This window comes from Daucus carota, chromosome 8 (genome assembly GCF_001625215.2).
Source record: "Daucus carota subsp. sativus chromosome 8, DH1 v3.0, whole genome shotgun sequence".
In the NCBI taxonomy this organism is placed as follows: Eukaryota; Viridiplantae; Streptophyta; class Magnoliopsida; order Apiales; family Apiaceae; genus Daucus; species Daucus carota.
The window spans coordinates 28,823,224-28,840,971 of NC_030388.2; the positions used below are offsets into that span (position 1 = coordinate 28,823,224).

General features: G+C 34.5%; 1 protein-coding gene across 1 annotated transcript; it reads right to left on the bottom strand.

Annotated features, from left to right (window-relative positions):
* Positions 1 to 53: 53 nt before the first annotated feature.
* On the bottom strand, positions 54 to 5,564 carry LOC108197151 (novel plant SNARE 12). The gene is made up of 10 exons (XM_017364667.2): positions 5,230 to 5,564; positions 3,936 to 4,028; positions 3,031 to 3,124; positions 2,454 to 2,491; positions 1,616 to 1,713; positions 1,079 to 1,158; positions 947 to 1,003; positions 754 to 846; positions 598 to 672; positions 54 to 421 (listed from the first exon to the last, which is right to left on the bottom strand). The coding sequence occupies exons 1-10, from the start codon at positions 5,307 to 5,309 to the stop codon at positions 314 to 316; spliced, it is 816 nt and encodes a 271-aa protein (XP_017220156.1). The 5' UTR covers positions 5,310 to 5,564; the 3' UTR covers positions 54 to 313.
* Positions 5,565 to 17,748: the final 12,184 nt, after the last annotated feature.

A 17,748-nucleotide genomic window follows, 5' to 3' on the forward strand; every position in this document is an offset into this window, starting at 1 on the left:
ATTTCCCATCACTTCATTTCCAATGATGTACTGCAGGGGATGTATAAATGACATGAGGCAAGTACAGTTTATCTAGCATTACATTCTTTGGAATAGTTTACAAGTGAAGCTTGGCTTCCAGGTCAGTTGAAAAATCTGTATAGAAACAAACCTAATAATGATTTACACAAAGAAATTCACACAGGATATTCACATCTCATCTCGGTAACATTGAAAATAATCGCAGACCATGCATACCAGTTGCTCCCATCTCTTCTTGCAATGTCACAAAATCAATTGGCCGGAAAAAAGAGCATCCTCTGTCACAAATGATTTATACTAAATAATTTCCACTCTTCAAATACAAAAGTCTCCTCGCTGTAGGGGCTGGAGGAGCCAATCCAGGAATGTCTCTGATGTCTTTGTTGTTGGGATTTACAATCTGTGTTGATAGAGAAGAAGGCTAATTCCATAAACATATTCCAATATGCAAAAGCACAAGTAGCAGGTATGTAAGCAAGCTTAGGGGCACGTGAAGCCCTAGCAATACAATGTTAGACATAACAACAAGAAGACCTATACATATCAATAAATAGATGTAACATTAAACGAATTTACCTTCACAACGATTACAGCAACCACCCCACATACAATTAGAAACAGAAAAAGCATTATGCATTTGTCAGTGGCCACCTGAAAAATTCGATTGTTAGTTTGTAGCATATAAAATGCATCAGGAGGATATGATCTGCTATGGGAAGGAGAGATGCCTACCTGCCTACCAATCTCCTTTACAAGCTGTGATGCCTTCTTGATAGAGAACTGGATTGTATCCAGTTCATTAACTATACGCCCCATTTGGTCGGTCTGAAAATATTAGAAAAACAGGGATTACACCAAGTCCATAAACAAAAGACAGCTTTGGAAATTGGAGAGGACTACGCTAGTTATGCTTATGCCTACTCACTTGTCCCTTCAAGGTTGAAGCAGTCTGTGTTCCCACTTCAACTGTTTGATGAACCACCTGTGACACTTAAAAGCTTAGATGACAATTTGCACCAAGTGATTACACACAAGACATCATAAATTGACAATCCACCTGTTTCGAGCGTTCTATGGCCTGATCAGTCTCATCCATCGTCCTATTCCCAGCACTGATAAGCTCCTGGTTCGACATTGCTACATAACAACTTATGCATGTTACATACTGTAACCAAATATGCAACAAATTTAGCTACAAGTCTCAGAATATTCAACAGATATAAACAGGAATAATCAGGTATGAGCTTCCAATTCAAGGCAACTAGTGGGTCCAATTGAGTCGGGTTGGCCTAACTAGACTATTATATTAAGGATACGTCAATGAAAAATATGTAAGTTGTACAATGTTAAGCAGCTGTGATTATTCTGTCTTTAAGCACACTGCACTTAATATGTAGGGCTTTAAAACCAGCAGAACAAATTTAAGAACTAAAAATCAGGATGACTCCTATTTAATAGAGTTTTTGGTCTAACCTAACCAACTAATTACTACATTGAGGATTTTTGTTTTTTAATCTTATTTTTGAGTACAATGCTTTCATTATTCCATACAGATCGAGACATGATATTGGTTACTTCAGAAAAGCGATCTTACTCGATGCCATTTGAACATTGTCTTCGGCTGTAGGTTCACTAGCACCTACTCCAGTATCAAAAAGTTCAACTTTCTTATTCCCAAGACTGCTCATATACCTGTACAGTAATTAAAAAGATGAAACAAATAGGACTAGTATGAAAACGAAAATGCACCAATAACTTAATAATGCCATAAAACTCGCATGAAAAAGAATTAAAATGTCTTTAATTCCTGGTTCACTAATAAAATACACTGGTATAATGCGTCAATTACATGCTCATCAGTAAAGCACACTCATAAGAATGTAAAACCACCATTCTGTCAAGCTTCATCGTTTTATAATTTTATCACATCTAAATAGAAGCATGAAACTTCACATACATATTGCATGTTTGCCCTGACTCAGGTTTTGTGCTACATGGACTTCTCAGGTTGCTGGAATAATTCACAGTGTTCTTTTGGATTTTTTTTCTCATTTACATGGCAATTAAAATACAAGACAATTGCCATGGGAGGAATGAAACACCATGAGAAATATCCTTCTAAATTAATAGTGTGCAGATCAACAGTACTATTACTATGCCGGAAAAGATGGATGGATCTATATGACACACAATAACAAGCCAGTCAACAGACATATTCTATTAGAAAAGGAATCAGGATATATAGATTTATTTTAACATGAAAAGGCAGTACATATTAGGACCAAGCTGGTATATACATTACATATATTTAACGTCAACATGATATAGTAATAACTCTGAACTTCTTTACTTGTACATTCCAGTGTGTCCTGCTCGTAGAGCAGGGTCTGGGTCTTCCAAAATAGTACAATAGAATCAGTAAATGGACTTACGTTTTCCTCAAGGAAACATATGAATTCAGCTCCTTGATCTACAAAAAAGGACCAATATAGAAAAACAAGATATAGGTCAGTAAAAAATCTTGAATTGCTAATATCTAATAAGTTTTTTTTGATAGCACAGATTTCAAATTCCCGATGCAGGACATGTTCATAGATAGTGAAAATTTGTTCTCAGTATATCCAGGCTAATAATATATTAACTGTAGAACATACATACAAAGCTCTTTCATCGGATGCAAATTCTCTGACCACAATATTAAGCGCCCGATACATATGACTAAAATTTGTACCTAGTACAAGTGGACTATTTACATCACAAATATATGAGACATCTTAACCATGAAACTGTCTAAGACAAACTTAATGGTGATCAAATATATTCATTTATATAGCCAAAAGGATATAACTTTGTTCACAATCCATAATTAAAATGTATCGTCATCTTACTTTGTTGTTGTAAAAGACCTCAATATGATAACTCCCCTGATGATAAACAATTTAAACACCGAGGCCATTTGCTAAATAACATCAAGCAACTTGCAGATCAAATGGGTTTTTAGGAACTTACCATCGATTGCTTCTCATCATTAAGCTGTTTATTGACCTCAGGAGGGTTTCGACTCTCCTCATCCTTTATTTCACGGTCAAACTCTTTAATCAACCTGATGCAAATTATAATTGTGCTATTAACACTCATTTTATAAGCAGTACAGCAAAAGTTTCAAAAGCCACCTAGGCATATGACATGCACACACAGCATGTAATCAAGCACAAGATTTGCTCACACTACAAGTATATACCAGACATGTAAAAAACCCTGTGTATGCCAAGTATATCCCACTCATTAATATGCAGCACAAAAACATAAGCCCGAACTGACCTGAGCCTTTAAAGGGTTTGGTAATTCACTTTTCAAAAATGGACTTATTTGGGTTTATACCTATATTTAATATTCTATAAGTTTATTCAATATATGTAAGTGCATATATATATATATATATATATATATATATATATATATATATATATATATATATATACCTTTGCGGAGGCGTATATATCACGTCTAACATGCCTACATGCTATTATGTACATACATACATAAATACATATATGTATGTATGTATTATATAGTACATATATGGTAAATAAATATATGCACAAACTTTTATACAAACGTGCATAATTATAAATAGATAAATTAAATTAAAGTTAATATACCACAATATTTATGGTAAAAAGAAATGGGTATAGAATCATCTTAAACCATATTCACCCCTGTATTATGTAAGATTATACAGTTTAGGTAATTTATTTTTTACACATTACCGTACACAGCCGATAAAGATGGAAAGGTGTCACTTCTGCACTGAGATTAGGATTTAACATATTCAACATCTTGTAACTTACGCAAAAAAGTGATGTCGGTGCATGCCCATGGTACCAAAAATAGTATAAAAACATGGAACAGACCTTTTACATTCTCTCATCTTCCCCGTAAGTTCTTCCAGCTGCTTGCTTTGCCTACTGGAGTCTTTAACCTTGTCCAATTTCTGGAAGCCATTACTACATAAGTAATATAACAAAATTAAATGACATGAGCCAACTTTTGTTGCAACAAAAAAGATCCATCAGATAATTCCTTTTATGAAAAAAATAAGATGTAGAAAGCCCAGATAACAATGAGTATATGACTAACATTGAGCATCAAGTATTGCTCACAAGATACAGCTAGAATAGTTAAGGTTGATATAACCAAAAGGTGACCTTATGTTTTATCCTGGGTGTCTCATCTAACAAAACTCCTATAAATTTCAGTTGCTGTTACTCAGTACTTCATCACCCACCCAGACTAATATACTTCATCCTTACAAACCAAAAAGATGGCATGATATGTGATCCACCCCATGCACACAAACTTGCATGACAATATTACGCCAAGAAGGAAACAACTTACCTCACACGATTGTTACGTCATATAACAACTGTTGACTGATTAAAACAAACATCAGTGTGTATAAAACACGAGAACCAGGAGGGAGTGTGAATGCAATATTGCCATACAGCTGAAAAGGCGCCAAAATCCTAGTACACATAGACTTAAGTAATTTACCCAGACACCTTAAAGTTACATGCTACCCACTCATTTTTACGCCAATATGGCAATACACCATCTTCAACACAAACTCTCATCTCGGATACCACTTCAACATCTCAACTAATATCAAGCTTAGTATACAAATTGACCAACACATTAGACATTTCCTCACAAACTTGTATCCAGCTTAGTGAAGTACCCACACGTTATGGACAACACGAAAGCAACAATATTACAGCTATGGCTTTTGAGCCTTATAAACTTCATTGGTCCTTTTGTGAATAACAACTTCTGAATCAACACAGACTTTTGACTCGAATGTTAAGAAGGCCAATGTACCATAAATAAGTAGTTAAAATCATATATTACCAGACATCTAATTTATTCAAAAATTCTACTTCACAAACACATTATGACTTATTTCAATACATAAAACTAATATACCAGTAAATTTTTAACATGCCTTAATCATACATACATCAACACAAGTCTCAGAATTGCCTGTGTATTGGCAGCTAGTATTACTACCAGATCCTCCTTTCACAATAAACATATAGATAAGCTTGATCACACATAGAGAGAGGGGGGGGAGAGATAGAGAGAGAGAACTCAGAGAAGGAGAGAGAGGGAGAGAGAGAGAGAGCGAAGGAGAGAGAGAGAGGGGCATACGCGAGGGCACGAAAATTATCGCGAATTTCACCGTGGATCTGCTCCAATTGAGGACTCATCGGCAAATCTGAAGTCGACATTGCTTCAACTAAGCTGCTTATATCCTCAATTCAACACCTTTAACAGTGTTCAAACCCCTAAATTCCACTCATAAGCATCGCAAATCAACTCAATCGGCACTAATTAATCCTCAATTGCAAAGAAACACAAAAACCCTAGCTCTGATTAACAAGACAAACTATTAGGGCTGAAGAAAAAGAGAAAGTAAAGAGAAAAAGTGTAAGTATAGGTGTAAGTAAGTATATAAAGCGTGGAAACAGAGATGGTCATTTCCTATCATATACTTTTGTCTCTATGTATTGTGTAATAAATTAATAATTAATTAATGTAAGAGCCGTTGGAATCTTTTTATGTTATTTTATTATATTGACTAATTACATATTTTAAATTTTAAGTATTAAAAAAACAGTTGTAGTGGTGTTTTTATATGTTAATTTGTCTAGGTTTATTAGGTAAAAGCAAGGCAGGAATGTTTTATGTGATGAGCTGGTGAGATGTTAATAAAGTAATAGAGACCGGAGAGGGATATATATGATTGGTAGACTAATATTATAATGAACTTGGGTGATAGTAAATGATTTATTATATGTATAATAATGCATTAATGAAAAGATCATATGAATGTTAAAGAACAAAATTTAAATAAAAAATATATTAAGATTATGACAATTTTTATAAAATATTTTAAAAGTGGATTCTCGAGTTAAAGACCTACTTGAGTGTCGTTGATTTGGATAGACATGAGTTCGACGATCAGTGAACCATTTAAATTTTTTAAAAATAGTGTTTTCTATAAAGTTATGAGTTTTTTTTTCTATAAAGTTATAATTTTATAACTCTATAAAGTTATAAAGTTATGAGTTAAAAGAAGTAAAAATGAAAAAAGTGTGACAGTCTAGAATTCGATGATATACATGCATCGACTTATGCACGAGGAAGGAATGTTGATGTGTTGTAAAGAAGAAATAGTAGCGAGGTTAGGTTATTCAAATTTCAATACTAATGCCTAAGAGCAAAATTTTTGTTATGTTGATAGGAGACTTACGATGATATATGGAGATTTATGATGATATATGGAGTGTATAATTGGAAATTGATACGAAGTCTGTTATGTTAATTACAGATGTATTCTTAGCTTAATGTCAAGTTTGGAGATTTTAATAATACGATTTGTATTATGGATAAATATCTTTATCTAGGTTATTGAAAGATTTCATTAAATCTTTCTAATTTTGTTTAGTTATGTATGACGTGATATAAATTTTTAGGAGCTTAATGTCAAGTTTGGAGATTTTAATAATATGATTTGTATTATGGATAAATATTTTTATCTAGGTTATTGAAAGATTTCATTAAATCTTTCTAATTTTTTTTAGTTATGTATGACATATATTTCTAGGACATCACCAGAGATGATGTGAAAACATTATCACATCTGACATGATTGATGATAATGTCTATTTAATTATTCTCCAATCTCATTCATTTTCATACTTTTTTAATTGCATGCAACTTTTTTTTTTTGATTAAATTATTTTATAGCCATTGTATCTGTTCGATACCTGAATTTCGATATAGGTGAGAGTCGAACCCAAGACCTTGGGGACGACTGAAGTATGACTTTACCACTGAGCCACTCTTAACCCAATAATTGCATGCAACTTAATCCTTCTATAAAAAATAATTATAACTTATCTTTAATATTTTTTTCTGAATGAAAATATAAATATTAAATATTTATTTATAAAAAAGTTAAAAAAAATATATATATAACAATACTTTATATAATCGGGAGACAAAGGGAGCAACAACTATTGATTCTGAGAGGAACCAACACAGTCGATGGGCCGAAATGATATTAGCTGGGCTTCATGTGGAAAATGGTATTCTTGGGTTCAACCTGTTTGTAACATGGTCTTTTTTATGTTTCAGCCTCGACCTCCTTTTAAGTTACCGTCTTGTATAGTTATTTATTACTTTGTCATCTTTGTAATCAAAAAGATTTTTTAATATATCAAGTGAAGTAAAGAACTTAAAACGCCAGGACTACAGATTCATTGAATTTTTACAAGCAGTTATAATTACATAATATATAATACAACAATCATAAAATTTAAATATTAATAATATCTTTCATCTATATTCCGCCAACACAGCTTTAGTCATGACGATCTGACATCCTGCCTTCAGCGTATAAGTGGAAATTTTGGAGGGCCGTATGGCAGAGTAACTGTGATATCCAATTTAAGAAGCAAATACATATTTATATGTTTAGTTGGAATATAACGCTCGAGACGGAAATATGCATTCTTTTTAAATAAATTTAACATTATATTTTGAGAAACCGTGCCATTTAAAGAAATAGGAGAAATAATTATAGAATCAACTACTTTTTCGTATAATGAAAGAGTGACAGTTGATTTTATTTTTAAATATTTTGTTTTTTATAAATTATATTTATTAGAAAAAATGTATATATTATAGGAAAGACGATCCATCCGAATGTCAAACTGAGACATATTAAGATTAGCCACCGGGATTTTTATAAGATCCTCAGGATGATGATGAAATACGGTAAAATATATAGTAATGCTATGTACTATAATAAGTAATGCAAGACAAATTATTAATATACTTTTTCATATATTAATTATAGCAAAAAGTAAAGTCTCAAATATTGTGTATATAATGAAAATAGGGATTAATAAGAAATGTATAATATATCGATAAAATTTGTGATATGTGTAAGAATTGGTATTGGGCCCGATAATGTCATTATTTTACTCATCGACAGTATCATTGACGGGAGTTGTAGTAATCTCGTTTTCGATATATTCTTCAATTTCATGAACGGGAGAGCTATTTGGCACTACCTCTGGTGCACCAATCTCTTCGATTTCACTCTGACAGGAGGCGGAGTAGCGTCAACTGCAGCAGTGTGTGTTAGGTCCAAAGTATCGTAGAAGGGGGGGTTGAATACGATACTCACTACAATTTAAAATTCTTTCGAATCTTGCGGATAAACAAATTGCAGTTCTGTAATGGGTTTCGTGTTCCGGATATTTATTGAGTCGGTTTCTGAGGATATGAAAATATTAAACCAACACACAATATTTTCCAAGGTATATCTGTATATTGATAAATACCTCGAAGGTGCTACAAATCCAAACCCGAAGGTTGGCAGCAGAGACTACAATACACTCTACACACAAACGCCTATCAAAACAGATCTTCTATCTAAGCTCTCGTATGTGTGTAGTGTGTGCACTTTACAAAGTGTGTAGTTATTTTCAAATGAAAATACTAAGCTCTATTTATAGGCTTTCCAACAACTAACCATGGTTAACGAGTTCGTCCTGGACGACTTGAGTTCGTCCTGGACGGATTCGATTTACAAAAATAAGTCTAACTCCAAATATATGCAGGAAGTGGCGCCAACTTGATATACATATATATTTGTATATATATATATAACAAAGTTGCGCTTCAATCACCACTTACTGTATTGCCTTCACTTAGAATAAATCTAAGTAAGTTGAGAGAAGGGGAGTGCATGAAGAAGAGGCGCAACATTTGACTTTTGGTCAAATGTTGCGCTTCAACATTCATTATACAGTGTCCTCCTGAGTTTGTACTTGGAGAAACCACCAGCCATCCAAAGTTGCGCCTGGATAGTGAATTGGAGGCGCAAACTTTGACCGAGTCAAAGTTTGCGCTCCAGGGGATATCCTCCATTGCCTTGTGGAGTGCTTCGACTTAGAGTTAAAACAATTCAAGGGAATTGTTAGCGCCAACTTTGACAAGTCAAAGGTTGCGCCTTTGACTCTGGTCAAAGGTTGCGCCTTTGACACAGTGGAGCACAGTAGACATATATATGACTTAGAGAATTCTACAAGTATTAAACTTGCGCCTCATATATGCATATATATATATATATGACTAATTGTGTTAATTTAATTACTTGAATATATATGTATTCAAGTAATTCACAATTAAAGAAATATATATATATATATATATATATATATATCACTGAATCCCTTGATGACTTCTTTTGATCTTTTAACTGACTTGATCAATGATTCGTTGATTGAATCCACTGAATACTTTCGTACGTCCTGACGTTCTGTGCACTGGTCTGGTTCACGAACGACTCGAACTGAAATGATTCCTTGAATCCTTTGCTTGATAATATACTTGATCAGTCATTCCGGGTTAGTTTATGCTTCAGTTTGTTGATTATAAATAACCAACCAAGATATATAGAAATATCTTGCTTCAGGGGTTGCACTGAAATCTTTCGAGTACTTGGACAACATCTTCATTGCTTCCACAATCTTGAATACTTCAATCTTTATTCTTCACTGAGGCATGAACATATTAATGAACTTCTTCCAGTGAACTTATTCCTTCAAGACTGTAGATGACTTCTTCAACCTTTGTCTTCGTATCTTCCGATTCCGGTGCAGGCGTAGTGTTATTTACTTGTCCTGTTCTATTGTTGAGTTATCATCCCTATGTAACAGATAGGGTTGTCTTTACATTTAGACTTACAATCTCCCCCTATTTGTTTGTTAATCATAACAAGCAAATCCTCTGGAGGATAACTCAACTAACACTAGAAAAAGTAAAGTCCTGGACTAGTAAATAATGCTACAAAGTTTCTGGATCATATAATACATTTCCAGATTTCATGAATAGAAATAACAGATGTGCATATCACCTTCATTTCTCTGGTTTTTGCTTACCTGCCAGATAATCCTCATAGTCTGTCTTGAAGAGAATTCAAAACATTCCATTATGCAAAGAATAATCAGCAGCTTCATTGAATTCTCCAGTGGTAATGAATAAGTTCCTGTCTACCACTTACTGAAGAATAGATGTATCACCATGATTCCTCACAAGTAAAGAACAAGTCTTTGCTTATGCTTCTCCCTCTGTCAGAGATAGTGGTGAACCAATACCACTGTTTCTTAGGAATCATACCACGTACCACCTGAATAAAGATACAACACAGTGGTGAGGTGTACATGAGTTGTTATTACTTCTCCTCCCATTACCTTGATCAGGTACCCCTTTGTGATAAGTAGCTATCTCCCCTTAGATGAAAGATCAATCCTCCCTCTTAGTTGAAAGAAGAATCTCCCCCTCAGTAGTACACAGCTAAAGAGTAGTTTAATCCCCCTTAGTCGTAGACAATAGAAGAAAGCTAACTTACTTTTTCTTCCCCCTTTCATATATTCTCCCCCTAAATATATTCTCCCCTTTAGTTGTGGAATCCTCCGAGGATATGTGGTATCAAATAGGTCAAGGAACGTGTACAATACTTCCTGTACCAAAAGATAATCTCCCCATAGAGAACTAAACAACGCTAAAGCTGGGGTCGAAGAAAGAGTTCAGAAGAAGGGTTTACTTTGCTTGGGTTGGTCCCTATGCTGAAAGAATAGGTTCCAAACGGAAAAGTAATGAGTAAAATCTGACAACCGTGTCCCTTTGTTGTTACCAAATGATAAAGCTTCCCGATATTTTTAGGTTGCAATACCAATTGTTAGATCCCTGATAAGGTTTCGATAACATCTTTAACATGGCTCCAACGGCAGTCAGTCGAACATTCCAGTGAAAGTATCCACTTTGCCTTTAGGTATAAATTTGGTAATCAGTGGTTATCTCACTAAACGTTCTGCAGGTGTATCACTCGACACTCAAATTTCTCTCGGTTTTTGGGTAAGGGTGTCACTCACGAGTTCTGTAAGTGTATCCCTCCACACAAATACTGAGCTTCCAAAATGCTGAGTACCTGCAAGAAAATCACCTTAGCCACCCTTAAAGGGGGTCACCGGTGGTGCAATGGGAGTTCGTAATTCCCAGTCCCTGTAGACTCCTCAGATAAATCTGAATCATGGTCCACAAGTTGCCAACCACTAAGTGGCTTATCCAATTAAGGATCCAGAGTTGTTTGCTCTGGGAGGTTAGACAAAGGCTTAATTATGGCAAAGGCCTAAGTCCTCCTCAATGTCTGTGAAGACACTTGATTCAAGAGAATCATCAACCATAGGTTCACAACGTGAAATGGAATGAACCGTAGTTGCTTCCGTCAGTTCTTTCAACAACTTGTGAGCTTTCAATACCAATTATTATTATATGTACCTCACAAGTGTTTCACTCTTCTCAATATCCTATGTGTTTGCACTCACTCATGCTCACATATTTCTCATTCTGATATCTCACTGGTTCTTCTCAGAATCTCACCAAGTGTTTTAACTCTCAGTGTTTGGCTAACAGTGTTTCTCTCATCACTCAAAGTATGGTCTTCTGTACCTGCATGAGAAAATCACCATAGCCCCTTCAAGAGAGGTCACTGGCGGTGCAATGGGGTTTCGTAAATCCCCGATCCTCAACTGACTCATCAATAAATTGACTCATAGTCAGAAAGTTGCCGATCTCCTATAAATAGGAAATCCATTCCGATTGGATCCAGATCTGTTCTTATCTGGGGAGGGAGACGAGAATCCTGAAGATTTGGCAATTGAGATCCTCGTTTCCTCCTTACACCTGTAAAGGCATCAACCATCTTATTTACCGTAAAATGGTAAATGAAGAAGTTGCTTCTGGAACAAAACCTTTAACCTTACTGTGCACTCTCTTGTATTGTGTCCATAAGAATTTTGTTTAGGCTCTTCATCAGAGTGATTACTGATGATGTGCTTGACTCAATACAAGATGCTCTGGCTGACGAGCGAATTTCAATGGACTCATCCTTTTGAGAGAATGATTCCAGAGACTGTTTAATTGCCTTTTCAGCTCTATATTCTTTTGAGAGAATACAGATGAGCAACAGTTACCTCAAGTTCAAAAACACCTTTTCTTCTTGAGAGGTAGAGCTGTGGGTACACTATCCCTCACATCCTTATTTGCTGCAACAAGTACAGTTTCTCCCTTATTGACCTCTAGTCTAATAAGTTATTCCTTATCACTCCAGGAGGAAAGTTGGGATGTGTTCTGAATTTGGTTTTATAGTCTGGGATAAAGATTGTTGGTTTTCAACCTTATGACTATCTAGGAAAGCCAAAAGGCTGATTAAGTTCCGAAGAACAGAAGGAGATATAAATGCATTTTTGAAGATATATGATTTTGAATGAAAGCAATTGCATTTAATCTTTTGAAGAAAAATGAATCAGTTGTGACTGTAAAATGATTTTCATAAAGAATGACAATCACAACCGATGAAAGAATCAAAGTTTTCCATTAAAAACTTGTTTGAGTACGAGAGTCTGAATCTATGCATAAAAGGTTTAAATGAACTTGTCTTTGAAAAAGACACAGACTCTTGTTTCTCACTACAATTTAAAAAGAAAACAAGAAAATTTATGTGCTACAGTGTATAAAGCACTCGCCACACTAATTAGTGAAAAGGCCTCATACTAGCACATCGTCAAAACAGACGCTGCAAGTGACAAAGATCACCAAGTACACAAATACAAGATAATCAATGTCTCGTCCTATGACGCTACATGTATAGATGCAAAATATTCTAAGAAATATTTATGAAATATAGTAGTGAATACCAATTGTTGAAATCAATTGATAAGAAATTTCTTGACAGAAACTCACCACTCCAGAACATAAATACGAGACAGAATAAAGATTTTGTTGTCTCCCTTGTACTCAGAATATTAAACACCTAAAATATATTAGCACTAGTGGTTTTAAGAAATATGCAACAATATTTCACCAGTGCCAATACATCACAATCAATTCACAAATAAAACATCAATAAAGCATCAAGAAAAGATACCAATCAAATATTTCAAAGATGAATTAATCATGCTTCTATTATTCTATCAAAGTCAATCATGAAACAAATAGGCATATAATTGTCATAGATCACAATTTAACTAAGATAAAATAATAATTACCTACACAATATCATATAATTATCAGATCAACATATAACAACTAAAATCATGACAATCATACAAAGATATTCGCAAGCCCGAGGGAAAGTTGAAGAAAAGTTCACAAGTCCTATACATGTAAGCATTGAGTACAAGTAAACTCACACAACTCCTCGCAGAAAATATTAACAATTAATATTAGTGATCTATATATAAGCATGCAAAATATCACTAACACTAAAAGTATCACAACTATATGCAGTTAGACATGAAATAAAATACCAATTAATAAATCATCAAATATCTAACACAAATAGCTATGCTTCAAATATATGCACTAATATAAATGGATTCAGCCTAGAGAGAATCTATGTAACTCCACAAATACTAGTATATCATGACTAAATTCTAACTAGATTCTAACCACATACCAATTACTGATACAAGTCACAAGTCTAGAAACAAATAAGTCATGCTTCAGATTTTATACCTATAAAAATGAATTCAACCTAGAACATAATCCTAAGTATTTTCACAAATACAGATATATCACGACTAGATTATGACAAAGTTCTCTACTAGATACCAATTGTTAAAGAGGTATAGATCAAGAAAAATAACATAATTAAGTCATGCTTCATGTCATCTCTAATCATTTAAATCATGAACAAATAAGTCACTTAATTGTCATGCAACACAATTTAAATAATTGAAATAACAAACACTCATGCTAAAACATATAATCACCATCTAAGCATGCAAAGCAATAAACATGGCAATCACATAGAATAGCAAAAAGCACGAGGTACTGGATTTTAAATAAATTCACAAGTCCTATGTATAGACAATTTAATACTTATGAATTCATTCAAGAAATACGATAGACATGCTCATGAAAGAAGTAATACCTTATGTCAACGAGCATTAGATCGAGCAGTAGGTCCTTAGGTTCCAATAGCAAGATCCTTAGGTTCCAGGGAGTAGAGAGTGCTTCACAGAGTTGCTGGAAATGGAGTTATTTCCTTGTTCTTGACATCTTCTTATTATAACAAGAAATCAACCTCTTTCCACGAATGACAGCTTCATGAGATAATAAATCCCCTGTCTTTCTGACAATCTGTAAAACAATATCTATGTAGTTGTACAGGTTAAGCACAGTATCTTTAGGGTACCATTCCAATAGATTAGGCAATCCCCAAAAATAACTATAAACCTCTTAACAACTAAATGGATAGATTCTCCAAAATCCACTCAGAACCATGAACATTGACATAGAGAAAATATAACATGTGACCATTTTGCAGTTAAGTAAAGTGATAAGTTGAATACCTCTGAGACTTGACATTTCAGTTGATGTACCTTTCTTGTACTGATCAAGTCCAGTGGTTGTTGCATAAGTCTTGGCAGGTCTAGAATCTTCCAAAATGCGCATATTCAAAAGATCCTTGACTTCCTTTTATTGCCATCATTCTTTAGGCTAACTAGTAGGCCATAAAGAATTGCAACTTTCCAACAAACTCATCATATCACTAATCTGCATTCACTTAGCAATTATCTTGCACAAGTGACGTTAGTCCACATATAATATAATCATGGTATCACAGCACAGATAGTTGAATTGTGTGTGCCTTGTATCATGAGAGGTAATAATTTGGATACCAAATATGACTCTTGCAAACAGATATTAAAATAATATGCTAGTCAGAAGTCATACCATGTCTGTGACGACCATCAGGTGTTGGATAGCAACTCATAGAGAGCTGGTGAAGAAACAGGTATACAAATTCCATTGGATCTGCAACTGCAAAGTCCTTGAAATATTGTATGAATCTTCATCTTCTAGCTCACTGTAATATCCTGAACCCGAGTCTCGTCAATGGTGCTTTAGTTAAATCATGAAGGTCATTGAGTCCCTTAAGTTGCAGAGTCCTGAACTTGAAGATTTTATTTCCATTATATTCATAACCTTCTCCTTTGAAGTAACTCTAAGCAACCAAATTGGCTTGTCCCTCATAACAGAGCCAAAAACATCCAGTTGGAATCTAAATACCCGACAAGTACTAAGTACTGAATTGTCATTAGGTCAGGTATTAGAATCCGCACAATCTGCTTTCAAACTGATTGAGATCATCTTGCTGTGCAATCACTCAATCTGGATCCCTTTAAGAGCTTCTGAATCTTCCTCAAGTTTCACTTCAGATTGAAACTCAAAGAAATAACATCTTTTCACAATAGCTCTCCCAGTCTTCACTTCACCATTAGGAACATTTAAGAACTAGAACCCGGGAATGATATTGACTCCAAACCCTTTGTCTAAGCAGATACGTTCTTTATATGTCCTGTTCATCTTGTGTAGTGTTGAGTTTGACTAGTGGATCTACCAAATGCTCCCCCTAAGCTGTTGCTGGGATTTCTTTAATAATCCTTATCCTTGCAAAGAGATTCTGCTTGGATCTGAATCATTATTATACCAATAATATCACCTTTAACAGCTTGGAGCAAAGTGTCGTTCAATGTCCTGTCCAGACTTACAATCACCTTCTGTTGATTAATCACAATCACCCTGTAGACTGTAGACTCCATTGAGTAGCTGAGGAAAATATTCTTTGATTTTCAAATGCAAGACTTTCAAAGAGGCATTTTCCTCCAAACACATACCAAGAGTTAGTGTTTGCTTCTGATTGGCCACTGGAAAGAATGGTGTCTTTTTGGATTTATCAATGATCAGGGTTCATCTTGATCAACCTTCATTTGTGACATCTTGTCCTTCGAACACATATGAACAACACAAAAGACTCTAGAGTAGTCAACGATCATCACAAAAAGATATCTGGCTTTGTTGTAGATATAACATTAACTGATCCGTAGAAATCCATATGTATCATCTGAAGCGGCTCAGAAATGTTGATCATATCTTTGCTTCTTTGTGATGCTCCTTCGACTTCCCTATTGACATACCTCATAATCTTCATCCATATTGAATTCCAGATGAGGTAGTCCTCTCACCAATTCTCTTCTTACGAATAAAAAGAGCTCCTTGTTTTGACATACAAGTGTGAGAGCTTCATGTTCCATAGCTAACACTCATCTGATGAGGCTTCACTATCAAAACAGCTCACTCCATCTTCAGTTGAAGTTCCATATTAGCTACGAGCAAAATTCACATCTTTCCTGATTTGAGATAAAACACTATTCCATGAACTGACATAATGTCCTTTGTCAGAGAACAGTCTGATACTAGGAATTTGTGTGCTTTGACTCTTTCAAGAAAGATATGTTTCCATGATGACATTTCAGGAAAACAGGCATGTCCCGCAAGAGAATCTTTGTTGTCATCTTTCAAAGATTATTGACGAAACTGCTCATACGATCACATTTGCTAACAGGGTACTTTTGGTGAATCATATGATTTCAGCTACTCAGCAAACAGAGTGCACCAAAAATCATATGGATCATATGTAACCTGCAATCACAAATGGAAAGAGTTCTATGGTCCCCAATCATAACTGGGTCCGGATGGATTAGAGATTTTTCTTTAACAGTGGTAACAACAGAATCAACCTTAACATGCTAATTCTTATCTAGACATTGCCCTAATGTGATTCTCAAACATGCTTTTCTAAAATCAATGCAAGTACAAAGACATGCATTCATGACATGAAAATAAGCAGACATGATGTTGAATACACATGGCAATCAATCAAAGATAAGACAAGAGCAAGACAGGCAGTTATGCAATTCAGAAGATTCAGTACTCTCTACTTAAACCAATTAACACAAGTGTAATAGGTAGAAAGCAGAATTACTGATATTCAATAATCCCCTAAAAGCATAATGATCATAGACAAATTAATAATCACATTATCAATTCATACTAATCCCACTCTATTGTTATATGGCATTATACTATCTCTATTACCTAAGTTAGTTTTAGATCTAACATGAAGTTTTAAAAGTTCTACTAACACAAGGTAGACATTCCATCATAGAACAAAATAAAATCCTTAACAAACAATTCAGATAAAATAAGCAAATCTAGTTGTACTAGGGATTCTGAAAGTAAGTGTTTTAACAAAGTTATACATGCTAGGATCATAACCCCTAAAACTAAGAGTTGTTTTCCAAAGGAAAGCTTCTAATCTCACCATTGCAAATAATCAGATCCTAAATATTCATACACATGTTAAGAATCTGCTAAAGACACATGCACAAGATTATCATCAATCCTAATTACCAGAACAGTGATCTGGCATACTAGTTCAACATTATCTATTGTGATGCTATCATGCTTGTGCTTGTGTGTTGAACAATTCTACTCAGAGATTTATAACATGCTTTGAATATAATGAAATAAGTATTGCAAAGTTAGAAAGAATTCATACCTGAGATGTGCAAAGTGAATCATCTTCAGAGAATGCTTGGATAGACAGATAACCATAATCATCCTTCTCATCAGCAATTGATCCATCTTACACCTTTCCTAAAATAGCATAAGAACTTGTTGTGATGTTTCTTTCAAAACATCCACTTGAATTTCAGACAAGCCCTATCATCCTTGTTTGTC

What these genes read in the sequence shown, in the direction of transcription:
- LOC108197151 (XM_017364667.2), bottom strand. Translation starts at nt 5,309, where the DNA reads ATGTCGACTTCAGATTTGCCGATGAGTCCTCAATTGGAGCAGATCCAC. An exon ending in TATGTTTCCTTGAGGAAAAC is followed by an intron (nt 1,714 to 2,453) that starts GTAAGTCCATTT and finishes ATTACTGTACAG; the next exon opens with GTATATGAGCAGTCTTGGGA. An exon ending in TAAAGGAGATTGGTAGGCAG is followed by an intron (nt 673 to 753) that starts GTAGGCATCTCT and finishes CGAATTTTTCAG; the next exon opens with GTGGCCACTGACAAATGCAT.